The sequence below is a fragment of the Macrosteles quadrilineatus genome, unplaced genomic scaffold (genome assembly GCF_028750875.1).
Source record: "Macrosteles quadrilineatus isolate MER2022 unplaced genomic scaffold, UCM_ALF_1.0 Scaffold_2__2_contigs__length_208266976, whole genome shotgun sequence".
NCBI classification, from domain to species: Eukaryota; Metazoa; Arthropoda; class Insecta; order Hemiptera; family Cicadellidae; genus Macrosteles; species Macrosteles quadrilineatus.
The window spans coordinates 126,620,898-126,646,964 of record NW_026542595.1 but is presented as its reverse complement, the minus strand read 5'-3'; the positions used below and the strand labels follow the sequence as shown (position 1 = coordinate 126,646,964).

At 32.1% G+C, this 26,067-nt stretch overlaps 2 protein-coding genes and 2 non-coding genes across 4 annotated transcripts; 2 read left to right on the top strand and 2 right to left on the bottom strand.

The window, feature by feature from the left end:
* Positions 1-1,261: 1,261 nt before the first annotated feature.
* LOC128985261 (tetra-peptide repeat homeobox protein 1-like) lies at positions 1,262-4,971 on the bottom strand. Its single transcript, XM_054404652.1, has 3 exons — positions 4,912-4,971; positions 3,253-3,368; positions 1,262-1,861 (listed from the first exon to the last, which is right to left on the bottom strand). Exons 1-3 carry the CDS (start codon positions 4,933-4,935, stop codon positions 1,381-1,383), a joined length of 621 nt encoding a protein of 206 aa, XP_054260627.1. The 5' UTR covers positions 4,936-4,971; the 3' UTR covers positions 1,262-1,380.
* Positions 4,972-12,945: 7,974 nt separating this feature from the next.
* Positions 12,946-20,648, top strand: LOC128987295 (uncharacterized PPE family protein PPE40-like). The gene is made up of 2 exons (XM_054408065.1): positions 12,946-12,987; positions 18,309-20,648. The coding sequence occupies exons 1-2, from the start codon at positions 12,964-12,966 to the stop codon at positions 19,443-19,445; spliced, it is 1,161 nt and encodes a 386-aa protein (XP_054264040.1). The 5' UTR covers positions 12,946-12,963; the 3' UTR covers positions 19,446-20,648.
* Positions 20,649-21,477: 829 nt separating this feature from the next.
* Positions 21,478-21,550, top strand: Trnav-aac (transfer RNA valine (anticodon AAC)). Its single transcript has one exon. It is a non-coding gene; the product is annotated as a tRNA-Val (tRNA).
* A 1,420-nt stretch (positions 21,551-22,970) lies between these two features.
* Positions 22,971-23,043, bottom strand: Trnav-aac (transfer RNA valine (anticodon AAC)). Its single transcript has one exon. It is a non-coding gene; the product is annotated as a tRNA-Val (tRNA).
* Between the last annotated feature and the right edge of the window lie 3,024 nt (positions 23,044-26,067).

Here is a 26,067-nt window from a genome sequence, read left to right as displayed (position 1 = left end):
ACTTTTCGACAGAGAATGCTATGACTATGTAATTTGTGAAAGGTAAAGGAACAAAACTATTATGCTTAAAAATATTATCTTATTTGTTGGAATTTTATAAAGACCATATCAACTAACAATAATACTTTTAAGGTTATTCACAGTTTAATTATGAGTCTAATGAATTCACGTGAAATTGAATACAGGGGTGTAAAATATTTATATCAGTCTCCTATTTCGAAGAAACCTATAATAATCTTTAATTCAAAAATATTGGTGGCTATTTTTACTGTATAAAATACATTAAGGAATCTAGTTAAGTTTTATTTAATGTTGAAATGTCATATACATCTTTTTACATATCAAAACTGTGCCTTGGAATATATAGGCCTATTATACAAAAATAACCAACAGTTGAATCGAAAACATTTGATAAACTATTTATTTGATAAGGTGCTAGTTTTCAATGGGTGGCCAAAGCCAATAATAATACACTTTGATTTAACCAAACAAGAACACTATTTATTATTATACCCTAGTTACAGTTTTCTGGATTTTACAAAAGGATTGCAATTTGTATATAGTAATAGCACAGTCTAGCGGGAGAATGTAAAAGTAACTAGTTGTATTCTACAACTCTCCGATAGGTAGCAGCAGCGTTTGCGTGTCATATATAAATACGTATTGATATTTTAAGAATGTAACTGTTAATTCTAAAATTAATCCTTGACTTTGTTTTTGAATAAAAACAAAAATATTCTTTAAAATATCAAATATAAATATAATAATTGAAAACACAAAAATACTTTTTTACATGTCCTGCCATTTATATGCAGGTTATAAGCTATTTGCGTGTGTTACACGAACTACTGTGTGTGTGTTAAAAGTATTATTTTTAATATGTATTCATAAATAGTTTAAAATAAACTACAATAAGAAAATAATTAGTATCAGATTTACGTTTGAATGTTAAAATGAGTGATTATAATAAATAATATGATGTATAATATTGTAAAATCTTTTGAATCAGACAGTATTCATAATTACACAGAAGAGAGAAAAATTTGGAACTATAAAATAAATCAAAACGTACAGTGGTAAATAAATAATTATTTGCAAACGCTTCTCTGAAAACTAAAAATCCAGAGGTAGCCCCCCATATTTACTTGTGAAATAAAATGTATAATAAATGTATTTTTAGTGTATGTTCATGGCTAATGTATGGCAGCACTTTGGGCTTATCCCCAGTTAATTTGGGTGACGTAACTCAGAAATTAAACCTACAGTTATGGTCCCTAGAATACTAAAAATGTTCATTCTTAAAACTATGTAAAATACTTAATACACTGTTATTGAAAAATCACTATTTCGAAAAACTTGTAAACTTAGCACTTAATAAACCTAGTATTTCTGACTGTGAGGATCCATATGAGGTTCCGGGACCCCTGGATGACCCAATGGGGCGGAGCCCAGGGACGCTAAGGCAGCGGCCAGCCCAGGATGTGCCATCGGGATTGAAGGAGCCCCACCGTAGATTCCCAAACCGTAGCCCAACTTTCCACCATACGCCTCTTGAAGTCCCAGATGCGAGAAAGCTCCAGCGTAGTTGTAGTCTCCCGAGTGTCCGAAGGTTCCTCCGAAATTTCCGAACCCCAGACCAGAAGGTCCCTGGGCTAGGTTGACCGGGACCGGGACCGGGTAGGGTCTGGGCACCGGGACGTTGACAGGAACTGGGACTCCAACTGGGACTGGAAGTCCCACAGGTTTATGGACCGTCACCGGGAATGGTCTTGGAACCTGGACCGGAACCGGATGTGGGACGGGGACCGGGTACGGTTGTGGTACTGGGACTGTGTGTACGTGAGGCGAGTACTGGCTGTATCTGCACCAAAATAACTTTTTGTAATATAAGCTATCATATTGTGTAAAATAGGGGTGGATAAGGGCACATTTTAAATTCAGTAGAAACTTCAGTTAATATACTGGTTTAAAACTAGTAATAACGGTAATAGTTAAGAAACTATCTTATTTTAGTCAATCAACTTTAGTTTTATCAACTTTAAGTTGTTGGTTCACTAATATATCATTGTTATAAACAATATATGCATTTCATGTGAAATTGTGATTAAAAATTAAAAACTTGTCTTTTGCAAAAACTTTAACCGTTCAAAAATTCGACGAATAAGGCACCATCAAATTTTTGTGTAAAACGTACATCGATGAGTTAATATAAAGCATTGTTCATATGTTATTTGTACTTTGTAATAGGTCCACATAAACAGTCTAAGTATCATCTTAAGAGTTAAAACTCTTTTGCATAGAGGACAGTTGCATTTTTGCTAAGAATACGTTGATTGCGAATAGTAAAACCTTTATTACATATCAAATAGTGACAATTATCAGGGAATTGAACTTCTCAGTGTGCTTAAATGCAAATCACCTCTACCCCTTGAACAATTTGGAAAACATATGAACGGTTATTTACAACTGCTTGCCTACTTTTCCCATCCCTATGTATAGTTGATCGTGATAAAATAGTAATTTTGTTATGTATAGTCTTATACTTTAACAAAATTGCTTGTTTTATATAAAGGTAGTGAACTTCTCTGATTTTTCATATGAATGCTACTGAAATTAGTGTAATTGATCATTTGCACTTTTCCAGCCATATTTAATTCAATGTCTTTACAATTAAAATATGATGATTTCAATTATATTATTAAATCTCAGCAATAAATTATTAGGAAACGTAACTGTTATCTTTAAGTGTGCCCATAAGGATTTTAATCGGTTACTGTTTAGTTGAGAAAAGGTAACAAGATTCTCAGTTGTTAAAGCCTTAGCAAAATGACAAATTAAACAAACCCCCGTAAAATAGTTATTTCATATCAAATTTATGAAGTAGAATAACTTTCCTGCTGTAAGTAATATTTGTAAATTTTCTGTGCACAACCCATACACAATTCGTGAAAGAATAAAACAATAACATTGGTGAAAGTGGGTTGTGCACAAATTTGTGTTTTAAAACGAAATGCATACATTTCTTAGACAATATGTCTCCATAATGCATTCAAAACACTATTGTGACCAAATTACATATTAAATTTGACATATAATTTTTTAGCAGTTTGGTTGATACTTTTTAGAGATACAATATCTTATGGGTTATGCATGGTTTAGTTTTCAATTATGTAATTTTTGCATTCTATGTGGCTTTCACTTTCGTAAACTTTTCTAACTAGAATAATTGATTTTGGAATCTGTTCTACTTACAAAACACCAGGGATTCCTGTAAGGCCTCTAACTCCTCTTTTCACTGCAGTTTTCGTATCCTTGACATCTTCATTATCCTCAGCCCTGACTAGAGCCGCCAAAGAGAGAAGAAATACCTAAACATAATGTATGTATTAAAAATTAGTTCACATTATTACCTTACGGATTTTATTAAAAAGAGTCATGAGTCATAAGCCGTTTATTCAGCCAAATTAACAAAAAATACATTAGCTGCGTCAAAAACAGTGTTTTCATGTAGAATTTTGTATTTCGGTAGTATGTTTCCAGATGGAATTTTAGTTTTTGATGCATCATTGACAGAAATGCCCTCAAGAAAGGGTAGTTTTTATTGTAAATGTATAAAGAAAATGTGTGTAAAGTAAATGTGTAATAAAGTAAATGTTTGTATGTGTAAATGTGTTATTTATCAAGCATCTTGGATATGAAAATATTCATTTGGCGTTTAGGTGCTATAGATAGAGAATATACAGATTTTTTTCAGTTATTTATATCCTTATCGTTATTAGGAGTCCTACAGAATATCTTGTTTTGATTCTTGACGAAAGAAAATTACAATACTGTACAAAGGAAAATCTTTATATAATTAAACTAGTAGATTTTTTCATTTACATAAATGTCTCAGTTTCTAGTGTCAGTGTATGAATAAATACCAAACATATTGAACTGATTTGATTAGAATACTTAAATACATAATGTTTATTAAATGTATTATCTTATATACATTTCATATTTAAATTTTTCATCGATATCGGCTAAGATTACTAATTATCATAGATCATAATTGTTACTTCATGAGAAGAACAGTATTATTTATTATTATTATTATTATTATTATTAGTATTAGTATTATTATTATTATTTATGAGATTGTTGTAGACTTTGAACTATTTTTTGAAATAAATTATTTTAATTGAACCGAGACCTGTAATGAAGTATTAAAATAAAAAAGTAAATTACATAGTTACAATCTAAGCCCAAATAATAATCTTAAAAAATAAAAAAAACATTATGGACTTTAGCAATACTTCTACAGTACTCAATTATCAGAAAATATTTAGGTATTTAATGTGACACTAGGAAGTCGCTTAGGAAATAATTTGTGTATGTCGCCAACAGAAGTGTTTGAAACTTTTTGACTGTGTTTTATTAAATGTCGTATTTAGGTATACCTTAACAAGATATATCCATTGTAAATATGCAAAATATTTGAACCTAATTAAATCTTATTAGTTATTTTTAGTAACGGTTTTTCGGTATAATTCTCAAAATCTTACTAGTTTGAAAATATTTATACATAACAGTATTTAAAAATCACTACTGTAATACGTCGATGATTAGCGGAAAAGTGTCGGATAAACTTGATATTATGGTAGATTTGTGCTTTCAGGTTATTTAATATCACTACGATGCTGATAAATAAGTTATTTAGTTTTTGAAAATTAAAATCTGCCAAACTCACCTACCTTATTTTCTTAATATTCTGCCTCAAAAACTCATTTATGACAATGTCAAGAAATATAGCATATTTTTATAGCTTTTAACCTCTACATATACATAAAAATCTATTAAACCACTTATATCTCTAGTAACCAAACACTATAAAACACATATTTTGACTAATAATAAAATTTAACTTACAAAATGAAAAGCTCGTGAATACATTATTCAAGGGGATGGTCCTGAGATCGTCTCTAAAACACAACTGACAACAGAAAGTGACTTTCGTCTATATATAACAAATAGAGTGTCTTTGTGTACCTTTCATTGACTCAAGATTAATTGGTAGAAGCGACGGAAGGCGTGTCCATCGCCAGGACGTGTTGGAAAGGTCCTTCTTCAGCAAACCTGCAGCTCATCCTGCTGACATTGACGAGAAATATATTGTCCTTAGCAATCTTTTCTGAAAAAATTTATAAATTAATAATATGTTATAATATGGTAATAATAATATGGTGTGGCATGAAAATGACGGTTACGTATTTCATTATAAAATCTATAGACGATGGGTTCTTAGATGAAGAGCAATCCGGGACAATGTAAAAGGTATGTAAAATATGACATGGTAATGAATTAATCGGATGCATTTATACTCTGTGTTATTTAAGAAGGGGTATTAAGAGGGGTCTTCTTACCATCTAAAGTAAAAGTACCTCAGCTGAAAATATTTTATTGTTTTTATGCTTAATTATTAATTCTTGTTTTTTCTAACTCATCTGTAAGCAACTTGATACATTTTTTTCAAATTGGTCCCTACCAATGGAAGAATAAATAAATAATTAAAGTCGAACTTTCTTGGTATAGAAATTTATAGTTTATAGATTTCTGTTTATTACTTAATAGATAATAATGGAATTGTTCGATATTTTATTTACAAAACAAATGAAGTTCTAATTGAAATCACTAATTAATTTTTAATTTTTTAGTGTATATTTCTGTGCGGTTTTACACCATAAGAATTATTTGTAATAAAAAAAGCCATAGTAAGAACTTATTAAATTTTTATTTATCAGTTTTTTTTTAATTAAAATAACAGCGAAAATGCTCAACCTTATTTTTGTGCTCTTTTTAAGCTACGATTGATCGGAATAAACAATAGGAACAGTTCCAGCAAAATTTAAATGACCATCAATGGTTACCCTCAAGGAGTTTACAACAAAAAAAATCACTTACGATATTGTTGCCTACAAACTTTCTGTGTTTGAGTAAGCTTATACGCAAATGATAATAAACAACAAATACCTATTTCAAGTAACTGTGCATATAATAGCATACGTTAAAAAAGATTCATAAACAACATAAATTTCAAGAGTAGATTTTTCAAACCATAGAGTTCACAAAAACTCCGCTCTTGAACTTGCCCTTCACACTGTGTCGTGAGAATCGACTTACATAAACGTGCAAAACCTTGGCAAAACGACAAACACCGCCAAGGCTTCCGGAGACTGCTTTCCAGTGACAAAAAATAATCTGAAAAGGAAACGCCGAGTGAACTTGAATTGTGATATCGTCCGTTTCATCGACCACGTGGATTGTAATTATAGAAGAGAAAGAGAGGCTAGGAGAAGAGGTAGATTGAATTACCGTTGGACTTTGATAGGAGAGCTTCAATGTAGAGATAAGTGCAATTTTATTTACATTTCAGCTGTGTGAAATTTTTTCTTGTTAGAAAGGTTGACTAAACAACTAAATTAATATTTTAAAAAATTTTGGTGATTATTTTGTGAAGATTTTGCCATTTTTTTAGCAAAAATTGAAATTACATTTGTAATCATGAAAGCATTGATAAAATGGTTACAATGTAATATCGTCGTCACACCAGCAATGCATTGGGGAGATAACTAGTCTTGTGGTATAGCGCAGGGCTTCAGTCCTGAGGTCACAGGTTAAAATCCTGCCAATAAGCGAAAATGCCACAACCCCTAGAGTGAAGTAATGTAAAAAACAATCTTGAGCTAGATCCAAGCGTCCTAGGGAGGGGGGGGATAAAAAACAGGTTTTGTATTACAGGGCGAATATGAGTATCGAAAGAATAAAAGGACAACTTTGTTACTGCCTGAAATTATCGGGGTTTTCAGGGCCATTTATTAAAAAGTTATATCGTCATGGTCAGCTGTGTACAATTTCGAACCATCAAAAACTACGGATGTTTCTCAGGATCGACTTGGAAAAATTACTGGGTGAGTATAATTACTCTATAACATTTTCATATTGAATGAGTTTATTTTATTTTACTAGAAATCCTATGGTTATTTCAGACATTATGTAAAATTCAATTAATAGTTCTTGAAATATTTAATCTAAGCGGTAAGATTGATACTTCCTCCTTTTGGTACATAACCATAAATGATTTCCTTAATATTCCTACCACAAAGAACTATAGTCAGTTCAAACATTTGACAAACCTCAACTGTTGAATCGTTGGTTCAAAGGTAGGATCAAGGGGAAGGAATATATTTCAATTCCTAAAACTGCCTATGTGAACTGAGTATAGAACAAGACTGGACCATAAATTTTCAGTTTTTCAATTCCACCAACTTTAATTGTCTTATGATTGTAAAAGACGAAAAACGGCGAAATTACTACATTTAGGACTAATTTTACTCTACATGTTAGCCTCTGTTTTATTCGACCATCTTCTTAAGTTTAATATAATCTCTAATTGCACAAAATATTAAGACTGCATAAACTTTTGCATTATGCAGTTACCTTTAAGTGTACATCCCTAATACTCTTCCCTTACAGATTAAAGTCTAATATTGCCGGGCAGTCACTCTTGACACGTCATAAAGCAACTCGTCAAGAAGTGCAAACTGGTCTAACAACTGCTAATTAATTGACCGTTGTAACCACTTGGCACTCGAGGTGTTTCCTAGTTGACCGTGTTTCGGTTGTTGTTGTTTGTACGGATTTGGACCTGTGCACGCCCTGCTGCATTCCTCAATGGTTTCCGGACCTTTCTCTGAACCGCATTGTTTCTCCGAGCATTTCTCTGATCTTTGCAGTAATTTCTCTTTCACGTAACTCCCATGAAGCACTTCGATTGATCTTCAGTTTATTGGATTGATTGGGAATGTCACGATTGGTGATTAACTTGTGTAATAAGACTTATTACGTTTTGTTGATTTATGTTACAAAATTGTAATTGATTTTTTGTACGATCTATTAGAGTGATTACCAATCCCTACCGTCTAAAATCTGAATCTACGGTGAGAGTGCGGGATTTCGGTCCTCGAAGATCCGGATTCAAATCTCACCAATCACCAAAGAATTTTAAAAGATAATTCTGCTATCTATGGGCTTTAGTCTAAAGTGCCGGTAATGTGTTTGGCGATTGCAAAAAGAGCTTAGAGTTCTAGGTTGTGAAAAATGAAAAAAAGGTAAAAAGGACAAGGACCCTTGGAGCTGTTTCTCATGGTTTGTTTAACCATATGGATCGGGTTGTGGTCTACCATGAATTGAAAAAGGACCTGGAAGGTCCTGGAGGTAAGGATTGGAAGGTCCTGAGGGGAAGTCATATTTTGTTCTGACCTAAAGTAATATGTCGAACAATTCCAGGTCTGTGATCAACAAAGATGAGGAGTTTTTGTGATAGGTATACTTAGAAGTCTCACACTACAGGATGGCCATCTTCTGTGTAAAGGCATGCATTTATTTTTTACATTAAGAAAAACCTTTATCCCTAAGCCTTTCTCTAAATGACGCACTTACAAAAAATTGTTTAAAGACACAATTAAATTAGTATTAAATCTTCTTACACATTAAAATTAGTTTTATTGGAAATTTAAAGCGAAGTAAATCACTATTTGGCTGAGTGTCAGTTTACTCTCGATTGAATGTTTATTTACTGTCATCTCAGATAGAAGCACTTAACAAAAGTTCGTGTGTATTATACTACATTTCATGTATTTTCAATAGTTGTTAATAGTTCATCCTGGAGATTGATCCCCTAAATAGATCTCTTATAGTTCTCAAATAAGGATCATGAAGTCATTTGGGATATGTTCATGATCTTTTTTTTCTATATTTTTAACGACTATAAATGATACATAAGCTTTCTAAAATATTTATATTAGAATTTATTCAAATTCTTCCAAGTACTGCAGCATTTCATCCGATTACATTTTAGCATTTACGTTATAAAATATCCCCGAATAAAAACAAACTTTAAGATACTTTGATACACACACTATAAAATCTTACACAAACAGTTGACTATGAATAATGTTGCAATATTACATCTTCGTTTAACAATATGAAGAAAAATGAGAAACAAAATAATGGAACAATCAACAACATTTAATCGAAAAGAAAACTTCACAATAGAAAACATAGAACAAAAACAATACTATTTAAAACCAGAACTAATGGTGGTTCTAATGACTCTATACTTTTATATCTTTAGTCACAGAAAACATACTACTGTATAGCTTCAGTATACGTCAGTATAGCTGTAGGTACTTTTAAGTTAACAGGGGTTATTGACCTAACATTTTTTGTCAGAACTAGCTTCTGGGACAACAAGTAAAGATTTTCCATAGCGTTTAACCTGTTATATAACCTCAGTTAACGGTCCTTGAAGTGTCTTGAAGGCCGTAGACAACAATAGCTCAGCCATCATCTGTCCAACTATCAACTTCAACCATCAAACCATCAGCCATCAACATCCAGTCAGCCGGGACGTCCGAGGTTTGATGGGCGAAAGTAATAGGAAGAGCGGAGGTAACTGTATCAGTCAGTATTGCTTACAGCTGGTCAGTGTCTAGGTCTCACGTAATCCTCAAACAGCTGATCTTCTGTAACAAAGCTGTCATCTTATTGAACACTCAAAGTTTACTCCAAAATGCACCCTGATGTATCGGAGTTGTAAGAGTATAATTTTACCACTAGGGCGTAAAGTAACTCTTTTCGTCCCGAGCTGAAGTTTCTGGAAATCGAGCGAGAGTTGAAAAGATCCTTTTGCGCGTAGGGTGGACTATATTTTTTCGTTATAGTGTTCTATTTTGAGCAAACTAAAGTTACAAAACGAAAGTAATTTTCTTGTAAAAAGATATAACGTTTCAAAACGACTTCCAACTTGTTTTTAATTTTGTTAAAGCAAACTAGCAGTGGTTTTAAGTGTTTCAACCGTCCGTTAATATTGTGTGGCAGAATCAATATGTTAGAATATTGACGAGAATAACGCGGTCTTATTTCAGATTTTTCTGAATGCGACGATAAGATACAGCCAGTCAAACAATTCTATGTGTAATTTTACAAGCTTTTTACTCCCTAGGGAGAGAAAGAACTACTTCATACCAGCAATGCATGTATTAAAAACGGGCGCTTTCGCTCCAGTACGACGTAAACAATCTACGCTTTAAAATCTGGCAGCTGCTTTGATAGAGTATCGTAATCGAGGACTAACCAAATACAGCAAAACGAAAAAAATAAATGATAAATAAATAAATGATAAATAGATAAAATAAAAAGTATGATATTCAGATCGCCTAGGTAGGATATAGGCCTATTTAACCCCTAAATACATTTTATTGCATATAAAAGGTTAACCTTGATGACAAATTTAGTAGTCCCTTTTTGACGTTCGTAAGTGCACATCATTTAAAAACTTGAATTTTTTTAGTATGGTCTATAAAACAATATAGTGATGGGTATGAATTCTATTTGGGTCTCAATACAAGTGTGGTGTATTTGCCCTTCCGTACCCTTAACCTCTCCATACCATCATTGTTTTTTGTCCTAGGACGCTAGGCACGAGCCCGGAATTGTTTTTCACATTACTTCAGGCTAGACCTAGGGGTACGGCATTATCACTTAGATAAAATCAATTGGTGACTTGGCGGGATTTGAACCCGGACCCCAGGAACCGGAGTCCCGCGCTCTAACCACTAGACCAGTTCGCTCCCTCATCTGAACATCATAAAAACTTGCGTGTGTTAAATTATGCAACTAAATCAGGAATATGTAACGATTTTATAGTCCGGAAGATACAGATCACAAGCGTAATACGTCCCTTTGACATTTTAAGTTTTGATCATTTGAATATAAACTGCGGTTTATGGAGGGCATAAAGCAGGTGTTTTCACCCAGTTTAGTTACGCTAAAGTTCAAAGGATCCTACTGGCCTTTCCATACCAGATTGCACACCCTGTTTTGGTTATTTGGAAATCAGTTCAATTTAAAGATGTCCCAGGAAGGATTTGACTTTTTCGAAATTTGTGCAATATAAGAGTGAATTCGGTATAGCTTGTTTTAGGAAGAGGTTAACAGTTTCTAACTCAAAAGGGGATGAAAAAATTTCAACACTTATATTTTTATATTTTATATAATATTAGTATTATTTTTATAAAACAAATCTAATACATGTATTAGTATCGTACGTATTATTATCGTATGTATTAACAATCAAACTATTGGTTTGATTATTTGTCAGCTTCAAAATGATAATAGTTTTGGGATTGATATGTTTTATGACAAAACTTAGTGACCTATGCCTGTCATAAGATGCTGATTAGTCTAATAAACCGTAGTAAAAGTTATTTCGTTTAATTTCATATTATATTTTTATTAATAATTTTTTTATTTTAATACCTAATTCACACCATTAATTCAATCACCATTCGTAATCCATACAAATTCAAGGCAAAGCTATAATAACTATTAAATATTACGTAAATCTCTTAGGAGAATTAGTTATAGTTTAATCGATTTAATTTATAAAATTGATGAGTTGTTCACGGTGAAACTTTCTACAAGTGCCTGTCACATAATTAGCTGGCACAATACAAAAACTTTGCAAAAACCAAACCGGGCCAGAGATGTGACATTGGCAGTGAAAGTAAGAATGGAGGCTGAGATCACAGTTATGTAAACAAACTGTCTGTATTATTTGCTTACACAAGGGCAGATGAAGTGTAAAAAATACTGATAAACAGTATCAGCAAACTGACACATACTTTCTGCCATTAGATTGACAAAATTGATCATCCACTTTAAAAAAAAAATTATTATAACGGGTGACCTGAGGAATGGGGGTTTACTGGGAAAATCTATACCATTGTAATTAATTGTGAACGGTAATTTTCACCATTTTGATTAGAGTTTAAAGTATTATAAAATTGCGAAATAAAATTCGTTTGGGTCTTTTAATGAAAAAGATAAGTTTGTTGTTTCCCCATGAACTGTTTTACAGCATTAGGATTTGTGATATAGAGTTTAGCTTTAAAAGACTATAGAATACTACATTTTAATTGAAACCGTTTGAAAAATTTTTAGGAAAAAAAAACAGACATCTCTGTTATTTTTTGAGATTATTATAGAAAAATTACCATTAAAAATAAAAATGTTAATAAATTTAATTTTACTAAAAATATTTTATAACATTGCAAAGGTTAATAAGAATTAATTAATAATTGACATAAAAGACAGTTAAAATAAAAACTCAAAGGCAACTTTAAACGTTAAATAAGTTATGTGGTCAGGATAGAATGTTTGAAAATATGCATGTTATTATTTACGTACCAATGCAGTTGATGGATTGGTTTTTGTAGCCTATAAAAGGTTAAAATGTTTTTAAGTAGGGCATACTTTATTTTATGACATCATGTCAATCGTTATATTTTATTAAAATTTAAAACGTATGGTTGTAACATGAATCAATGAGACAAATTAAGCTCCATATGTGTTTAAGAAATAAATTATAAAATCAAGAAACCAGTCTGAAGTTTCAGATTCACAATTAAAATTGTTTAACCATGATATCGGTTGTATTTATGATTGTTGAAAATTATGACATAGTAGTAAATTTCTTTTGCTGTACGTTACCTTTTTCTGTTTTTGTGAAAGAACTACCTCAATGCCTTTAAGGATATTATTATAGCTTGATAGGATTCAAAAGACACGTCAACTCAAGGACGAGTCAAGGTTTTAACACATAATTTTAAATTCATTTTTTCCCACATTAAATATTGAATTATGGTTGATCATAAACAGTTAAAGATACGATGACCCATTGTTTGCACCAACCTAATCCAGAAAAACAACCAATCAAATGGACTGTTTCCTGTCCAATCCTGTTTCATGTTACTTAACAATAAAAAACACCCTTAGTGTAGGTTCTACCCCTACCACTTCCTGTGGAGATAGTGAAGTATAAAGCACATTCACTCACTCCGCTCTACTCTCTCCGCCATCATGCCGTCCTCCTACACTCTCCCGGTATGTGATGTCTTTTGTTTGTCATTAACTCGTATCATTTTAATTAATACATTAGTGAGTGATTCTATTATTATAAGATTGTGGACATTTCAAAGTCAGTGTTCCAAATTTATTTTGTATACGATTGATTCAGATTATTTAAATTCAAGATTTATCTATTGGTCATGTTGTGGGTTGACCCATCTTATTTAAGTTCAAATTTAAACCATATTATTTTTAATTTACTATTATTGATTGATCGTGTAGTAGGCCGATGATTCATATTTTAAACCCAACATTCTGTATTTATTTCTATGTGATGGGATTTATTCCATTTTTATTGGTCGTGTTTTGAGTCGATTCGTAATATTTCAACAACTTAAATGTCTTTTGTTTGTAAAATTTTCTAATATTTTTATTAACCTAGTAAGAATTGAATTTGGTCTTAAGACGTACAATTCTTATTTTATATCAAGTATTCTCTAGTATTTTTGGTTTGTAATTGATTTTTTTCTCATTTTAATAAACGATTTATTGATTTATCATGATGTCAAAGGTGTATCCTTCAGTCTTTTAATTCTATACCTCAAAGCACTGTATTTAATCATTTGATTGAGCTTTTAGTACACGTTCTTGGCTATTGAATGAGCTGATTTTAGTTTGTAACAAATCTGTTATTTTATTAACTTGTCACTCATCCTCACACTAAAATACTCACGCTATTGAGTAAACGTGAAAAATCTACTTAAATCATACCTTAACACCAACCGTATTGATTGTATTATGTATTTATTTATTTTTTTAACTAATAACCTTGTTTAATTTAATCACGGTTATTAAAAGCGGTATCGATCATAAACAGAAACAAATTACGTCACTGGCCCAAATATGAGGATGTTTATATTATTTTTTTATGGAACTGTCGGAACACGTTAAAATCAGCTGTTCAGGTTATTAGTATAAGATATGGGACAGTAACGTCATTTGTTTATATTTATGATCCATACAGACAGTTTCTCCTTTAATATTCCTGAAACCTTTTAGTTTTTGATCATACGGTTAGTTTATCGTATTAGTGCATTGTTCAATTATTTTTCAAACAAAGATCTTTTGACGGTATGTCTCTATGCTATTCGTTTTCAAAATAATGTGGGGGTGTTATACAATCTTTATAATTAATACGCTACATGAAACTTTGTCGGTTGAACTCCTCCGCCATTTTTTAACCGATTTTATCCATTGACGTCTCATTGGAAAGAGCGCGTCGCGTAGATTTGCAAACTGGCCTTACATTTTTCTAAAAGTCCCTTGGGCTCTGCCCCAGTGGCTTTGAAATTTCCCATGTTATCCTTATGAAGAACATGATTGTTTACATTTTGATCAGCTGTATAGTATAATTGCTGTTATTTATTATTCAATTCAATGAAACGCATTGAGTACATTTATTTACTACGAGTTTGTATAAACATAACCCCCAATACGGATCGTGTTAGTATGGTCGTATCTTAAATTTGCGTATTTATCGTTGTTTTGTGTCACTATGAGGGATCGTGTTAGCATGATTGTAACTTAAATTTGTGCATTTATCGTTGTTTTGTGTAGCTTTAATTTGTTTATTTGTTGTTTTTTCTTTTAAATGCCTCCGACGCGACAACGAAACATAGGCAGAAGGCGGAATCGTGATAACGACCACAGCTACAGAACAGTGGCGCATAGGTTACAAATGCGCCCTAACGCTATACCCCAAAACGACTTTTCGTTCTCAATAACTGACCCTCTATCAATGACCTGTTTTGCCTGTACAGCAAGGCATTTTGGGAAGAATAAAACTGGTCGGAATGGCTTATCAATAACAAAGATAAACATGGTCTGAGTTACACACCGGTAATCTTTGAGTTGACTCTTTTACTCATTATAAATATGACTGTTATTCGTTTTTAAATGACTCCTGTAATACTTTGCAATTATTGCTCGAATTCGAGCAACATGTACACTAGTTATTATTAATTCACAATCTTAATTTTTTAAGACAATTCATAAATGTTGAATCATTTACTACCTGTAAAGTTGTTGAAAATTATAATCAAGTTTAAATTAAGTAACTCATTAATTCGACTCAAGTTATTATTTACTTTATTATTTCTGACTAATTCAGAGCCCCGGATTTAGATTGCTCATGCACATTTTTAAAGGAATTATTGTTATTAGCTTTCTAAATTCTATATTTATTCCGTAAGAAACCCTGGGAATTAATAATCTTGAAAAACTGTATAAAAGCTATTCTATTAAATGAATAATATCTTGTTATATTTCGAAAGAAATTCAAATTTTTTGTAATGTTATGAAACTTAAAATTACCATTAAAATTATCATTCAGTTTTTAACAAAAAAAAAAAAAAATTATTTTACAAAATTTTTAATAATATTTTGTGTGTTTATTACAAATCACTCTAATAATACCTCAGCATTTTTGTATGGAGTAATTTTTAATAAAGCTCTCCAAGGATTTCTTTGTGTAGTTTAGTTATTATGATCAAAATACTGTTTTTAAACAACCAATATTTTTAAAATTACTTATTGCAATGATTAATAGCATTTTTTACCATAATTTTATTTTTAATATATTATTGGTGTACTATTTATACGGTTCTGTACGATACAAAAACAAAACGTGTAATCTTACTAATATTATAAATGTGAAAGTTTGTTTGTTTGTTTGTGTGTTTGAAGTTCAATCACGCATAAACCACTGGACGGATTGGGCTGAAATTTGGCATGATGATAGCTTACATTCCCGATTAACATATAGGCATATTTTTATCTCAAAAATCCTTTCGGGCTCCACCCCAGTGGCTCTGTAATTCCCCATTTTAACCTTATGAGTATTCATATTTAAAGGGAATTAAAGAATTTAGTCAGCTGTTTCAAGTAAAAAAGTTGATTCTATGATATGGAAAAGCATTAAAAAGTTATAAGATTTACCAACAGGGTGCAGCACCATACATTTTTGCATTTATGAAAACAGCTAATTTGAACTAAGCGGCAACAAAAAACTGTGATTCGCAATGAGAACTGTCAAAGTAGGATTGTTTACAGTTATGTTTATGTTTTTCATTTCATGAATAATTTGTGATATTTTGCGAATTGTTGGTAATTTATTTTTCTCTATTGTTTAGGTGAAGTGGTAGAACATTATGGCTATGGAAGATGTGTAATACTATAGAATACTGTAAATTTAAAAAAGCAAATTTTATCAAACTGTGTCCTCCCTTATTGCAAATGCAAAGCTTGAGTATAACTGCAATAAGCATTTTATACTTATATTCCAACCCCGTACGAAGGACGGGTACTCTGCTAGTCTAAAATAAACTACAGTATATTACTTCATTTCCAAAATATTACTAACTATTTCGTACAATAAAAAGTAATCTTTATGAAACATAAAATAAATATTTTCCCGGTTGGTTTTGAAACGGTTAAAGGGGGGAATACTAAGGATTGTTTGGAGGGAAGAGATTTATAGATATTCCATGTATAGTACTTATGTTGAGTAATTGTCTATGAAAGTCTTAGACACAGAAAGTGCCCGGTCGAAAGCACCACCAGGAAATGACCATGCTGCGCCGGGTAGAAGACCACAGACCATGAACCATGAAGTGTGAAGTGTAGGCGTAGAAGATCAAGTGTAAACCATGTAATTTGATTGAGTTAAATCAGGAAATTATCTTGGATTAGAGTCAGGAAACGTTTAAAAATCCAATTGATAGAAAATTTACATGGTGAAGTGTTAGTATATAAGTTTATATTAATAACATCTGTGCTTAGTTGTGTGGTGTAAATGCCACTCGAATATGTGGTTTGGACCTTTTCTGTTATTCCACCCTCTATATGCTATGGCTTTTCGTATAGTCATGACCATTTTAAATTAAATCATTGACAAAATATTGTGATTCTTTTTTCCTTCAGAAGAAACACAAAGCTGAATATTTTCAACGTTTTATAAAAGTATATTACTAAACAATTTGCTTTTGTTTCCTTGATAATTACATATTAAGCTTTGTAAACCAGTATCTTGTTTAACCTAGTCTAACTTATACAAAGGTAACCTAAACTCAGCTCTTTTTCCTTATACGCATACATGTTTAATACACATTTATAGTTTCAGTGAAAAAAGTTCTAACAATTTAATTTTAACCCCTTCCACTTTATCACCAAATTAATTATTACAGTACAATTAAAATCAACCTAAATGGCCTATAGTCTTTTTCGTAACCGTATGTCACTCATTCCAACAAACCCGTTATGCTATAAAAATGAAACATTCACTATGATACTCAAAAGCTAAGTCATTTTTCCAACTTATATCTCTCTTTTTCATTCTACAGTCAAAACTGCTTATGAAAAAAGTGTCTTACTAACCGTAGATCTACTAAAAATCAATTTAATTGACTACAGAATTAATTAAATTTCACTCGACTTACCCTAATTCAATTCAAACGCCTTTCTAAAACCAGCCACAATCCAGTCGTGTGGCATTGTCTGCACATTTCTGGGTGAAAGCCAATTAAAATAACAAGTAATGTTGAATTTGTACCAAATATGGAAAACCGGTAGAAATGCAATTTTATCGATAGGAACTTGTACCTACCTAAAAGATTGCAAAATTAGAGTATTTTTAAGTTGTTTACGGTTATATAGACTGGGTGGTAACTTTTCTACTATAAATTATCACAATAGTGTTGTTAAATAAAATTGTGAGTAGGAGCTGTTCGTTATTAGTTAATAGAATCAAGATGGTCATTTTGGGAGGTAACTAAATTAGATTAGCAATATAAACAATTTTGTTTTGGGAATTAGTTTACTGAAAGAATGTTGCCCTATCACTAGAAATATAATTAATCACATAAACACCATTTTCTTATCTCATCGTTTAAAGATCTACTAGTTTAGTTAGAAATTTCGTATGTCTTTAAGCACATTCAGTTCTCCAATACACAGAAATCTCCCCTGAAAAACCTATTTATTCGTTTCCTCTACTGCATGGCTAACAGCTCAAGGTCAGCTTCAAATCACCTTATCTTACTACTTTGATAATTTTGACATAGCTTAATAAACCATTAATGATTGGTGTGACCTTGACTGTCAGAATAAATGTATGCTCCCTTAATACAACGTCCATACGTCAACGCTGTGATGGTATAGTATTGTTCGTGAGGTAATTGATGTGAAGTTTCCATTATTTCAAAAAGATAATCAAAATAATGTGAAAACAATGTCAAACAATGTTAAAACAATGTTTAAAACGTGATAAAACATTTTACTAATACTTGTTTTCGTTTCAGGTGATCTTCACTCTGACTCTACTCTCACCCATCACCATGGGAACAGTGTTCAAAGGCGTCTACAACCTAGGCAATTTTGGAGGTCATTTACCAACAGCTGTTAAGATCATCAGGGTTACCAACACAGTAGCTGTGCCAGTCCCCGTACCTTTTCCAGTCACGAAAAATATCCCTCTTCCAATCTCCGTCCCTAAACCGATTCCCTACGCTGTCCCTCATCCGATTCCCTTCGAGGTTGCCAAACCTGTAGTGATTCCACAGGCAATTCCCGTAGGTATTCCCAAACCTTATGCGGTTCCACAGATGTTCATGTTTAGACAAGCTGTTTCCATGCCAGCTGAACAGCTAAGTGCTCCGCAGTTCCGACCTGAACAGATGTCCGACTACCAAGCGTACCTGAGCTATGGAAACGGAAACGGAAACGGAAACGGTGGTATCGGGTATAATGGAAACGTCGGGCTCACCTATGCGCATGGGGAAGGACACGTGGGTTACGGAAATGGGAACGGTGGAACTGGAAACGTCGGTCTCTATAATCAAGGAAACACAGGAAACGGAGGAAGCATCGGATATGGAACTGGAAACGTCGGGCTCACCTATACTCAAGGGAACAACGAAAACGGAAACGGAGGAAGCATCGGATATGGAACTGGAAACGTCGGGCTCACCTATACTCAAGGGAACAACGAAAACGGAAACGGAGGAAGCATCGGATATGGAACTGGAAACGTCGGTCTATATACTCAAGGCAACGGAAACGTTGGCTACGGAAACGGTGGAGGAACTGGATATGGAACTGGAAACGTTGCTCTCTATACTCAAGGTGACGGAAACATCCACTATGGAAATGAAAACGGTAACTCAGGAAGTTCTGAGTACTCTACTCAAAGTGGGTACAACCAAATGAGATACAACGAATTCATGAGTCAACAGAGTTATGGTTCCATGGAACACAATTTTGGAGGGTACAATGTGCAAGGTATTGGAGGGAACGCGTACCAACCCAATCCTCAAACATATCCAACTGGAGAAGGGTACGGGGTGACAGAACAGGAATATCCTAGGTACAACATTATGTTTGGCCAGAACTTTGAATCCAACAATAAAGTAGAAGATGGATCAAACCATTCGTACTGAGTGTTGTGAATATTGTGAGGGACGCAGTGCAAGGTTCCAAAAACTATTAAGAAATTTTAGTTTCAAATTTTTATACAAACTACTTACGTATATATATATTTATTAATTGATAAATTTTAAAGGAAGACCTTGGTTCATTGATAAACTGATGTTGATGAAATTTCATTTGAACTGGCTTATTGTTTTGGATCATTAGTCTAATTTTTCATTTTTATTTCTGTCATTGCATTACATATCGATTTCGTAAGTGCGGTTGAATAGCTTCTGAAGAATCTAAAGGATATCCCGCAATGTTCTGCTGCCTTCTATTTTGTTACTTGCATTTAGAAAAATATATTTTATGTAACCATGAGTCGAAATGTGTACGAATACAGCTTTGACTGAAATTAATTAAGGCCTTGGTTCATTGATTAACTGATGTTGATGAAATTTAATTTTAACTGGATTATTGTTTTGGATCTCGCTTAGTCATTATTTTTGCCATTTTAATTTCTGTCATTGGATTACGTATACTCATAAAACGTATACGTATACTCATTGGATTACGTACTGGTTCTTGTACATATCGATTTCGTAAGTGTATCGATACTTTTTGCTGATTAATAATTAGCAACTGAAAGCTAATTTGAGCCACAAAATTGAAACTTAGCAGGGTCATTTTCGTATTTAATCTAATGATTATAGCTTTAAAAGTCGGTAAAAGGTGGCTATTTTAAAACAAAAACTGCTTATGTAAAAAAATTAAAAAAAAAATAAGTATTGCCTTTTAGCTGCAAATCCAACAGCACTTTTTTATTTAACTGTACGTTAAATATATTTAATTTACGGCACTTTTTACACCAGCTCCAAATTGAAACAAACTTCCATACTTTCACATTACAAAACGTTACGTTATTACAATGGGAATTTTGGATAACTTGGTAAGCTCCTTTTCACTCATTTCATTATACCAGTTAGTTGTTGTCCATTTGAAGCTGACAAAGGGGGCGTTCCAATACACCATGGATATAAATTTGATTGTTCTAGCGTTAGTTGTTATAAGTTACATTCTAGTCCTGGTTTTTATTTACTTAGTATATTAATTATAAACATGTTACAAGCATGTTGTTTTTGTTATTATTGTAAAAGGGGTTTTTTGTGTAAGATTGTGCTGCAAAACAAAATTGTTATTTGCTTTGTACTACATTTTACATTGTTGTATTATTTTAGGACGTATCAGTTGTATTATTATTTTACTATATAAAAATGTTTTAATAAAAATACACTGAGTTTGTAGTTTGATTTTACCCTTTAACTGTTAAAAATTATGAATTGTCTATAAATTCTTAAATGCTTCCTTCTATAAGTTAACAGTAGTTATTATTCCGAAGGACCGAAAAAAGACAATAAAACCTAAATATGCAGTCTATATTGGTAAAATATTATTACATTTTTCTGAACTAGAGTCAGAATTAATTACCAACAAAATTTAAAAAATACCCCCGGAGAAGCAAACCTACTGACTAAGCGAATTTCAATTTGCCTGATTTGGGTTTCTTTAAATATATTTAAACAATACTGTATTAGGTTTAACGAGTTACTAGGTTTACTGCTACAGGGAGGATAATAAAGTGTGTTTTGTTTTATTTACATCTAAATAATTCATGTCACAAAAATTGATTTTTAACAGTAACAACATTTTTAACAAATTAAATGTTTTACTGCGCTAACACGTTTTTGTATAGTTTAAAACAAAGTCTATCCAAGCAATGTTTAATGTGTTGTTAATAGGTAGTAGTTTTTTGTTTGGTTATAAAATGACACATTATAAAGAATTTAATGAATGTGAACTATAATTTGAAAGTAATTGATGATGTATTGTAACATTTGCAACAAGAGTGTTCAACTATCGGCTGTCCGTGTCCATGAAACACTATTCTTTTCCTACAAGCTACATTATACTAATATTATAGCTTGAAATACACCCAACTTATTCTGCACCTTATTTGATCTGCCACGATTGATAAGTTTGTATGAGTTACAATGTAACGAGGTTTCCGTGGTGTAGCGGTTATCACGTCTGCCTAACACGCAGAAGGTCCCCAGTTCGATCCTGGGCGGAAACAGAAACTTTTGAAACCGTTAGGTTTTGGTCCACGTATTCTATATGTGCTGTACTAATTAACGATATGCAAAAACGTTGGCAAATTGGCAATCGTCATGGTAAAAACCCAGGATGATCTTTTAAAAATAGAAAGCTGATATTTAACCAAATAACAATATCAGCACAACAATAAAAATAAGCAATAATAACAAAAAAGTGGAGTTATGAAACTTCAACAAACTCTCAGCTTTAAATATATTTTGATATTTTTACTTAATTTTTGTTTGACCCATATTTTCTTTAGGTGCAGTACCGATTGACTAACCGCCACAACATTGACAAATTGGCCAGTTTTTGTCGGGAATTCGTTGATTTACTAATTTTCAACCGAATTAATAAGCGTTTGGTTAGGAAAATTTAGTGAACTCGTAATTTTCCATTATTAACGTATCGATGTATATCATAATTTTATTTTATTATTCGTTAATCAATAATTTAGCAAATTTTCCGTATCGGTAACTACTCATTAAAATTAATGTTATTTAAATAGGAAATAAATCTGAAAATTTTCAGGGAATATTTTAGTACAAATCCAGCCAGGTAGATGGAAATTCGCTTACTCTGTAGCTTTGCTGGGGCGGGGGTGCATAAACAAATAATATTTTAAATAACCCATTCGACAACACCTACAACTAACAATACTTCACTCTTGTGTCAGTGAAGGTAGAGTTGTTAGGATTGTCAAAAGATCTTGGCACAATAAAAATTCACAAAAAACACACTTTATGAAATTTCCTCTAACAGAAAACATAAGTGATCATTATAATTAATTTGAGCTATATAGAAAATAAATCTGAACTTTAAAGCATATACTTTAGTGAAAATCAGTCAGTTGTGTGGAAAGTCGCTTATTCTGCCGGTTTGCTGTGGCGGGGTATTTAGTTGATAGTATTTATTCATACTCGTCCCAAAAGTATCTTATAAATAGTACCAGGTTTTGGAGTATATACAATTTAGGCCCAATCATAAATTATTAAGAACATAAAGAACAACCTTAGCACACAAACGTTAGACAATTGTATTTCCCTAACTTTTAAATCTCCAAAACTTAAGTTAGAATGTAATTGAACCAATTAAAATGTCTGCATTAAAATTTTTTTAAACTAAGTGAATGTAAAAAAAAAAAAAAAAAAACAAAGACCTTTCACTTAATCACAAGACAAAAAGTGTTATGCAGTATTATTGTAATTATTTTGCAGTAGTAATTAATTGTAGTGTTATCGTTAATAATATTTAGCAGATAAATAATAATTAGTATGGCATGAAAACGTAGGGTAGGTGGCTTTGAGTAGTTAGCTTATTTAAGCAAATTTATTTATTCCTGTATGGTCGATTAATTAGCAAATGTGTAATAACTAAAACTTAAATACATAAAATATTATTGTTTCCGCCCAGGATCGAACTGGGGACCTTCTGCGTGTTAGGCAGACGTGATAACCGCTACACCACGGAAACATGGCTTTGAGAGTGATACAGTTTATTTATGAATAACTGTGAAAAACTGATTTCATTAAGTTAATGTACGTAGATATTTAGATGCTTAGCGAGTCTTCAGTTTGATTTCAACTGGATTTGCTTGGATAGGTTAAGATTAAACTGTTACACTATTTCAACCACTAGACGTTTGACTATTTTTGAATACATGATTTGTGGATATTTATAGGCATGCACTGTGGATACGATACTCCCTTGTGTGGATTAACGTCCGCACTAGTGATTGCTACTACAATCAGCAGTCCTGATAATTAGACCAATTCGTTAATACCAATGCAAACATGTGGATCGGATTCCACTATTAATTGTAGGCCCCTTTGCCGTAGGCTGTATGGACTATTCGTTAACAGCTGTGTCTAAGGAATATGTCGGCCTTAGTCACTAACAAGACTACAAGATCGCACTACTCATCCTACACTCGTGGATTCATACTTGGTTTATACCTACTTTCGTATTGGTTGGTAGCCATTTTAATATAAAGTATAAAAATATTTTATGAATATAAAACAGTTCTTTTTTACAACAAAAATTTTGTTTTAGTAAGTGTATTGCTAGTTACTGTACTATTACATATCATATTATTTTTTTTACAGTAAATATTGAATTGACTACTCTATACATTCTCTATACATAGGTAATGTATACATTACCTATAGCTGGTATCTGTACTGTATAAAGGATATCTACATCAATACCTGAAAGTCAAAAACAAATATTTCAATTATTATTATTTTTATTTTAATTTACACAAAAAAATGTTTGTCACACTGATTACCAATCACCCTGTATCTTCATTTACCTGAACTATTTTACCTACCCGTTATTTTATTTACCTGTATGTTTTGATTATTTGATTTTTTTATAGATGCACAATAGATAAAATATACTCCCTTGGTAAAATTCTTATCCTTAAGGAACAGCTGAAGAATATTTTATTGTCAGTTCTGCCCGGCGTGTGCATTTTGGGGGACATATAGGGTTTATATATGTCGTGTTTTGTTTACAATTTGATTCTTGTTATTGACTTATTAAAAACTTCGTTCAACCAAATAATAAAATCATAAACAACAACTCGTCCCCTTGTTTCATAACCAAAAAGTAACGCATAAAACCATAAAAGTAACCCTAAAATAATAGAAACGAAATTTCATTGACACACTGCCCCCAACATGAACTAGACACGGAAAACGAGCTTTGAAATTTACAATGGGATGAGAAGTCTAGTTACTCTAGGTTAAAAAGTCACTTTTAATCCTTCTAATGAAATAAAGTGTACAGCTTCTTTATTAACTTTTTTGGGCTTTCAATTCCTTTGTATTGCTTGTCTAACCATTAATTAATTAATGTACTAGTTTTCCAAGTAAAATAATTTCAAAAGTCTATAAATCCTACTTATATTCATTACACATATTTACTTCTAAATATCTTATGCCAATTCAGGGACACAATATTTATATACACAATAATTGTAATAAATGTATAATCCAGAACGCCTTCAACAGTTGTCAGGGTAAAAGGTACAGCATACATGTATTGCGGCTGGCAGAAGATTTATAGAAGGCGCCACAGTATTGAAATTCCAAGTCTAAAAAGGTTTTATATTATTATTTTGATCATTAAACATTTTTTGGTGGGGGGGGGGGGCGAGCTGTTCTAGTGGTTATATCGCGGGACTTCAGTACCTAAGGTCCCGGGTTCAAATCCTGCCTAATCACCAATATATTTTATCTTAAGTAAAATTGCCGCAACCCCTAGGTATAGCCAGAAGTTATGTGAAAAAATAATCCTGGGCTCGTGCCTAGCGTCCCAGGACAAAAAACATTTAAAATGATATACTGTATTGCATTTTTTATGTAAGCGGTAAAAATTATTTTATTTAAATATTAAATTAATGTTAAGCCAACTATACTGTCAACTTTTCAAAAACTTACAGAGCATTCAGTTTGTATATAAAAATTGTATTAAAATTTGTTTGTTGTTGCTGTGTTATTGGTGTTACATATTTCATTGGTTTCAACGACCAGTCCACTATAGAGAGCTGTCAGTCCGTGAGTATAAAAATACCTTTATTGTTATTGTATTCGTTATTGTTACAGGCAGTTTTAACGTTAGTTCTACACATTTAACGTTCGCTTTACTTTTTTTCAAAATACATAAAAAAATATTTCGGTACAATTACAAAATCTCCATTAATTAACCTCTACTGAGGTAAAACCTTTGTTGACAATCCAATTATCTTATTTTCATAAACAATGTCGTTTTCTAACTCATTACAAAAACCAAGAGCCACATATGCTAGCTTTTAAAATCGAAAGTTTAATACTGAAACCAATTATAAGCAAGACATGTAATTTAACTTCCAAATATGATTTAGAACCTGTGGATTTCATACAGCTGTACAAACGCTAATTGAAAATTGGGAAGTCATAAATTGTCCAGCAAATAGCATAAACAAGTCAGACAGACGTAAAGATATTATCAAGAGGTTAAATTAAATGTCTTGATTGTCCAACCAAAAGTGGTTTGTTGTTGAAGGTTCGAAGAATTTACAATCTGAACTGGCGAAGAGGCGGAGTTGCCCAGTTAGAAATACAGATTCAAGCGAGAATCAAAATGAAACCTGTACTTTTAATGTCTTCATTTCTAGTCTCAATAGGCCTATAGATGTTTGGGTATATAATGATGCATACACAATGTATGAAACAAATTTGGCGAGGGTTTCATTGAGGGTTACCAAAATTAAAATTATAAGTACAAGATTATTTGACTCTACCTTTTGGGTAGGTTTTTGGTTTTTTTTCACCGTCATCTTTGATTTTTTGACTTCACAATATTCTCAGGTATTTTCCTCTTTTTGCAACGCATTCTAGGTCTTACAGGAGGTCACGATTAATTATATTGGTTTGTTGCTAATCAGGTTTTTTTATATTTATTTTATTTTTTATTCTGTGTTAACTTACTTGTAAATGTAATTTTACATTATAC

Coding starts and splice junctions, on each gene's coding strand:
- LOC128987295 (XM_054408065.1), top strand. CDS start 12,964: ATGCCGTCCTCCTACACTCTCCCG. Junction 12,988..18,308: donor CGTCCTCCTACACTCTCCCG/GTATGTGATGTC, acceptor TTTTCGTTTCAG/GTGATCTTCACTCTGACTCT.
- LOC128985261 (XM_054404652.1), bottom strand. CDS start 4,935: ATGTATTCACGAGCTTTTCATTTT. Junction 3,369..4,911: donor ATTCACGAGCTTTTCATTTT/GTAAGTTAAATT, acceptor CATTATGTTTAG/GTATTTCTTCTCTCTTTGGC. Junction 1,862..3,252: donor ACAGGAATCCCTGGTGTTTT/GTAAGTAGAACA, acceptor ATTTTGGTGCAG/ATACAGCCAGTACTCGCCTC.